The sequence below is a fragment of the Cetorhinus maximus genome, chromosome 9 (assembly GCF_964194155.1).
Source record: "Cetorhinus maximus chromosome 9, sCetMax3.hap1.1, whole genome shotgun sequence".
In the NCBI taxonomy this organism is placed as follows: domain Eukaryota; kingdom Metazoa; phylum Chordata; class Chondrichthyes; order Lamniformes; family Cetorhinidae; genus Cetorhinus; species Cetorhinus maximus.
Window position 1 is genome coordinate 672305 of NC_135887.1, and position 6933 is coordinate 679237.

At 39.4% G+C, this 6933-nt stretch overlaps 1 protein-coding gene across 1 annotated transcript in view; it reads right to left on the bottom strand.

Annotated features, from left to right (window-relative positions):
• Positions 1 to 2413: 2413 nt before the first annotated feature.
• The window catches only part of LOC144684308 (apoptosis-inducing factor 3-like), a 55806-nt gene continuing 51286 nt past the window's right edge, over positions 2414 to 6933 (bottom strand). The window contains exons 16-18 of the mRNA XM_078547930.1: positions 6298 to 6373; positions 6080 to 6184; positions 2414 to 4072 (exon numbers count right to left, since the gene is read on the bottom strand). Of these exons, the coding sequence (XP_078404056.1) occupies positions 4039 to 4072; positions 6080 to 6184; positions 6298 to 6373 (215 nt within the window). The 3' untranslated portion in view covers positions 2414 to 4038. The remainder of the gene's footprint in view (positions 4073 to 6079; positions 6185 to 6297; positions 6374 to 6933) is intronic.

Consider the following 6933-nt stretch of genomic DNA (forward strand, 5'->3'; position numbering starts at 1 on the left):
CAAGGCAACAGTAAGACACAGATTTTAAAAGACCCAGGCAAAGTAACCCGATACCCTGAAGAGTTGAATTCAAAGTGAGTTTTCTTCACTTCAGTTTGTGTAGACAGCAACTTGAGGCTTAGATGCTGAAGGCTTTTCCCACTGGTTAGACCTTAGAATTCCTTCCTCTTACACATATGGCAGAGTTTTCCCATTGGCGTGCGGGAGCAGGCTCTGCACGCACGTGCGTAAAATGATGCGCGGTGACGTTGGGCGAGCGTGCTGATGTCACCGCGCGCCATCACGATAATTCATTGCACAGGCGCGTGATGCTCTCCAATGCGCACCCGCCATTAATTAACAGGCAACTTAAGGCCCTTGACGCTCCAATTGACATGATTTTTCAGCGCCCGTGCGATCTTTGGATCGGCACACAGGTGCAATGGGCAGGCGGGTAGGACACATTTGTGTAAACCTCACCCACGGGTGGGGTAAGAGGGCTCAGTGGGGTTGCGAGTGTCTCTGTCAAATATTGATGTTTCAAAGTTACTGATACTTGCCTGTGTGATCTGCAATACTTCAAAACACATCCCGGCTGCTTGGTCTGGACTCACAACCTTCAGGTCAGCTCTCTGCAGTGAGGAATCTTTTTTGGGTCCACAGGTTTCAGGAAGACTTCCCTTAGACTGGGAATGGGAGCTGAACTCTCCACTGAAGGCAACTCCTCTGAGGAGGAAGGGAGGGCTGGAAGGGGGAGGAAGCCAGGAATGCACATGGAGCCTGCAGGGGAGCCACCTTTGGGAGGTCAGGCACAGGCACAAGGGGCGCAGAGAGATCTGGAAGAATTGTCAAGCCTCCAGACCATCTGAATTTATAAAGTCAGAGTCTTGAGGGGGTGTGGGGCAGGGGCAGGGGGTGGTGAGGATGTGGAGGAAGGGGTAGCAAGTAAAGATTGTATTGTAAATATATTTAAGTAAGGACTTGGAGGGGCCTAGTATAAGAGTATTCGGCAGAGAAAGGGTTAATGTGGGACTAGAGAACAGTACTGCCCACGGTATGAAGTAGAGAGTCACATGATAGTGGACTGCGTGTCGATTAGCTTGGAAGGAGCCAGTGTGGAGACAGCACCCATGCAGGGCTGTATCTTGGAAATGTCTTTTTTTTTATTCATTCATGAGATGTGGGCATTGTTCATGGGCATTTATTACCCATCCCTAATTGCCGTTGAGAAAGTGGTGGTGAGCTGAGCTGCCTTCTTGAACTGCTGCAGTCCATGTGGTGTGGGTACACCCACAGTGCTTATGGTGGGGGGTAAGTTCCAGGATTTTGACCCAGCGACAGTGAAGGATCAGCAATATATTTCCAAGTCAGGATGGCAAGCGGCTTGGAGGGGAACTATATAGTTATGGGTTACCAATAAACAGTTTATGTTCAACCACACAAACCTCAAGACCTCTTAGTGAAACACCAAACAACCTTACAACAAATTTTGCTTCAGAAAGTTTACTTGTGGCCTGTTAAGTCCCACATATATGCATCTACGTGGCCCATGAAGACCAAAAGCTTAGATATTCTTCAGCCACACTGTTTTGTTTGTTAAGGATACATTATAAAAAGACAGAATCACAGAATTGTTACCACACAGGAGGCCATTTGGCCCATCGTGTCTACGCCGGCTCTCCAAATGAGCATGACTTAGTGCCATTCTCCTGTTTTTTCCCTGTACCCTCGCACGTTATTTGAATAGAAACAATCATCTAATGCCCTCGTATGCCTCAATTGAACCTGCCTCCACCACACTTCCAGACAGTGCATTCCAGACTCAAACCACTCGCTCTGTAAAAAAGTTTTTTCTCACATCACATTTGCTTCTTTTGCAAATCACTTTAAACCTGTGCCCTCTTGTTCTCGATCCCTTGATGAGCGGGAACAGTTTCTCCCCAACTACTTTATCCAGTTCCCTCATGATTTTGAACACCTCTATAAAATTTCCTCTTAGCCTTCTCGTCTCCAAGGAGAACAGTCCTAACCTCTCCCATCTATCTTCATAACTCAAGTTTCTCATCTCCTGGAACCATTTTTGTAAATGTCTTCTGCACTCTCTCCAATGCAACCACATTCTTCCTATAGTGTGATGCCCAGAACTGAACACAATACTCCAGCTGAGGTCTAACTAGTGTCTTATATAAGCTTAGCATAACCTCTCTGCTCTTCTACTCTATAGACAGGATGGAAGTTCCAATTCTAATAGCTATGGGAAAACTTAATTAAATTAACATGTACCAGTGATGCTATAAAATGCACTCCACTTACTGGAGAACAACATTGATTCAAAAAGACAAAAATTGGCCCTCTCAGCTAAATGACCAGGATAAATAAAGCACTAACACCAGGGGACACTAATAGTTTCAGAATTAAGTTTACAAAGAGATCATTTTGCATTTATGATTAGGTTTTTGCAGTTCGGAAAGTGAAACATCAGTGAACAAGATTCGATATAAAAATCATAAACCAATCAACATAAATGTGATTTCTTTCACCTGAAACTATAAAATCTGTGTTAGTCATGTGTATGAAAAAGAACTTTTATTTAAACACAATGTGAACTGTTTAGAAGCACAAAATATTTATTTTGCTTGACAAAGAAACTTGTGAGAACATTTTTTTTATTTAAAGTGGATTGAGCTGAAATGTTCTTGTATCAGTTCAGAACAAGCCATCCAAAAGAGAGCCCTGCATCACAGAAATGGTGTAACTTTGCTGGAGAGAGAAGACAGACAAGTTAACTCAGGAGGTCAATCTCTCTTGCAGACACATTTGGTCTGTTCTGGAATTGGCACAGATTCCGTGTTTTCATTGTGAACGTCCAAAGATAGATGTCGCAGCAAAGATAGATGTCGCAGCAAAGATAGATGTCGCAGCAAAGATAGATGTCACAGCAATGTGGCAAGCATTGCTCCATCCTCAGATATGGAATTTGTATCTCAACCAGAGGTATAAATATAGAATCAGATTTAGATGCTACTTTCAACAAATACATTCTAGAATAGTTCTAATTTTTGAGAGGAAAAATAGAACAACTCCCTAAAAATCCAACAGACTGAAAAGTCTGGTTTTTCGTGGCTTGAAAGTGACAGGAAACTGAGAGAGAATCATTTTTGAAAAGGATATGAAAAATGGAAAATGCAGAATTTTAAATGAGTACAAGTCTAAGGTACTTTGCCATCTTCCTTTTGCAGCTGCTGACAAAGTACATTGCCACCATTTTCTGATTTGATTTCAGATTTCCAGCAATCCTTTCCATCATGTTTTTGGGACAAAAAGAATTCCTGAAATTCCTCACCTTGGTGTTTTTGTCTGTTTTTGGTGGGATTTAAGATGCATCTATGTTGCAAAAGTTGAATATAAAGAAATATGTTCTTCATTTGCAGATTCCTCATTTGTAAACTTTTTTTTTAGTTTCTGAATTAAACAAATAAAATGCCAAAAATAATGTGTGAAGAGAGGGATTAACAAGAACAGATCAGCTTATGTTTTTTTTTAAATAAAAAAGAGCCCTCGAGTCTTGAATACATGATTTTGCAACAGACTTAAGCTACAAGTTGAAATGCATCTTTTCCAACATCATAACAGGACCAACCCACCAATTCATGCTCAGTTCATTGGAATATCCGATTATAATGAATAATATATATCATTGCCAGTCATGGTGATTAATTATGCATTCAGATTCCCACCTAGTTACTCAATGGCTAATTATACAAATGAAAATAGATATCAGAACAAGAAGCTACCATTGAAAACACTATTCATTGCATTTTTATGGTATTTCTATAAATTTCTGTTTATTCAGCAGAGTAAAAATTAAACTTTGGACAATGCTAAGATATATTGAATTATCAGATCATAAAAATCATTTCTTGCGTTCTCCAGATGAATATACAACAATGATTCAAAATAAAGACTTAATGAAATATGGGAAAGTCAATCAAGTGTTGCAAGACTCCCTTAGGACCAGGATTCGAAAAGAAGTTCGCTTGAAGCACAGGTAAGCATATATCAGATGTTTTTAAGCCATGGCCTGTCCCCAGCCCTGTTAAAAAAAGATGGATAAGTACTTCAGTCACATACACCTTGCACTGCATTACAATCAGGACAATAGGCAAGCAGTTGGAACAAAACAGCAATTGGAACAAGAGAGCAGAGTCGTACTGAGGGAGGTTTAGAAGTAAGGGAAGCAGATTTTCCTCCTCTTGCACTTAGACATAGGAGCTTCACACAAGAAATGCACAGATAATTAAATTGAGCTGGAGGACTGCATGTCTGTAACGAAGAATGGTTTTCTGGCCATTCATTCAGATGAGTGGAGAAACACGTGGGCTCCTATATCAGAGTCGGATCCTCTCTGCCTGATTTTCCACAATATGTGTTTTTCCCAACCGTCCCTAATTGCCCAAGAGCAATGCTTGTCACAGACGTCTGTTCAAGACAACAGCTATTACAGAATACATATGCTGCAGAAACTTAAGGCAGAGTGCAACACAGGCAATAAAGAGTTCATGTCACACAAGATGGGATTAGTTAACAAAATAAAATTAAATGCAAAGCTGCAGCAACATTTATCCGAAGAATGTTGAATTGCCTATCTTTCAGATCAATATTTTAAGAAACTTATTTGTGCTACACAATCCTAAAATTGCATGTATCTTAAAATGCTCAACACTCCAATCAGCACTGTCACAGGGGAACTGTGGTTGAAAGGAAACAGAAATTAGAGATTGGGTAAAAATATGGTAGCGCTACTTCACTGGGCCCCTGTCAAGTTTCACCCCCAGCTGGGAGCATGAGGTTGGTGAATTTACTTTCATGAAAACATTGATCCGGTATCAAACTCTAAGACGACATCTAAACAGTCAATTCTAGTTTTGTGCGTTATCCCATTTACCACAAAAAGTAGCATTTTGTTACTAGTGCAGAGCAAAATATTAATACCATTTTATAAAATCTTTTACCAGCTTAGAGGTAAGTGAACATTTTCGAAACATAGCTCTAAAATCAACAATGTAGATTTACTCTAATTCTTGTTTTTTAAAATCATGCAACATGAAAGAAGCACAAAATTAAACACTTCCATGGATTAAATACAATAGTGTTAGAAAGTGGTTAAATATTTCTTACATCTTTCCATATGAATACTGACTAATCAGGTATTCACTGAGTAGACGACACTGGTTTGTGATGCTACAATCAACTTTGTCACCTCCCTAACACAACCTTGTTGTTCCTGAGCATAGTACATTTAAACCTCTCTCAAGAGTCTAACACATGACTAACTGGTGTCAGTGACGCATCATCATCTACGTCATACATTAGCATATTGATTCTGTTAACCCTTACTGTTAAAGTTGACTAGAAGGTTGTGTGAGTGATAAGATATGCAGATATTAAGTTAAAAATATTTGAAGATATTTTTTAATGGTGATAAAAACTCAGATATTAAATGAACAGGAGTGTGGATTCAGTTTGTTCCTCAACTTTTTTTAAAGAACTATTTTCCTGATTGAAGGTATACACAAGATAAATGTGCCCTATAAATTCTCCCTGGGCTAGATTTTTTGCCCAACTGGTAATTGTGTAGGAAGGCTAGCCCTGCTGTATATGGCCACATGTGCAAGCATAAGATGAATAGAATTTTAACAGCAGAATGGGTAAAGTGGCATTAAGAGAGGGAGAGGGAGAGAGAAAACATTTTTTTAAATCACACTTTACTCCCATGAAGCAAAAACATGCTAGTTTGTGCAAGTGTCTTCATCAGTTTTAGTGCATTCCTGGGCTAAGTTCAAAGTGCACAATTCATGCTAATTATTACAACATTTTAGTACCCACATTTAGTACTAAAATTCTAACAATGATAAGCAATCATAAATATTTTACAGTGAGCTTCTGCAGTTAATTTGAGAGAATTGTGGCCTACATTAAGTTTTTACAATCAAAGACAAAAAAGTTATGGCCCTTATTTTGTTAAATTCAGGAAGAATTTCTCACATTAGTAAGACAAAAGTCTCACATTAAACCAAGTTCATTTTTAAAAGCGACATACTGAGCTTCAGTCTTTGATATGGTCTTTCCTGAGGCCAGAACTTCAGCCACCTGGGCAACCACAGGGTCATAGTTCAAACTAGCAACCGCAACAACCTTATCCTCTCTAAAAATGGAAACAGAATATTACAGTTAGAAAACACAATTTCCAATTTCAGCTTAATAATTTAGAATGTTTTTCTTTTTTGCTTTTTGAATGTGTTCACACTGAAAACGTACTTGATGTAAAATGCCACAAACTTCAGTTCACCAATGTTGCCTTGAAATATGACTTCTTCATAACCTGTGCCATATCCTGCCAAAACAAAAAGTACAAACTCTTCAAGAAAACTTAAAATGTGATTGCCTTGCTGGACTCCCAAGTTATTAGTGTCTACAGGGTAACTCTGTACTGACTGGAAACAATGTCCACAAAGTGGATTTAGTAGATACCATAGAATCACAGAATGGTTACAGCACAGGAGGAGGCTATTCAGGCCCTTAGTCCATGCTGGATCTCTACAGGATCTTAGCTCGTCACACTTTCCTGCACTCCCCCGCCGCCCCACCCACCATAAAAAATAAGAGGGATCCCTAACCACTTTGTGTCATATCATGAGCAGAATCCTTTAACAAGTTCTTTAAATAGAACACACTATTCAAAGTTGAAATGGGAATACAATTATCATTTTTTTAAAAACTTAAAATTAATTAGCGCATGAGGGTGCCGCAGGCTTTACAGGGTTTCAGGCTATGGTAGTTTTCATTGGAGTGTGTGTGCATGTAGAGGATTTGGGAGGGCTCAGGGGTAGTTGTTGAGGAAAATCAACAAAGAGAGAAATAGCCAAGACAAAAAGTAATGGGGCCTGTATTTGA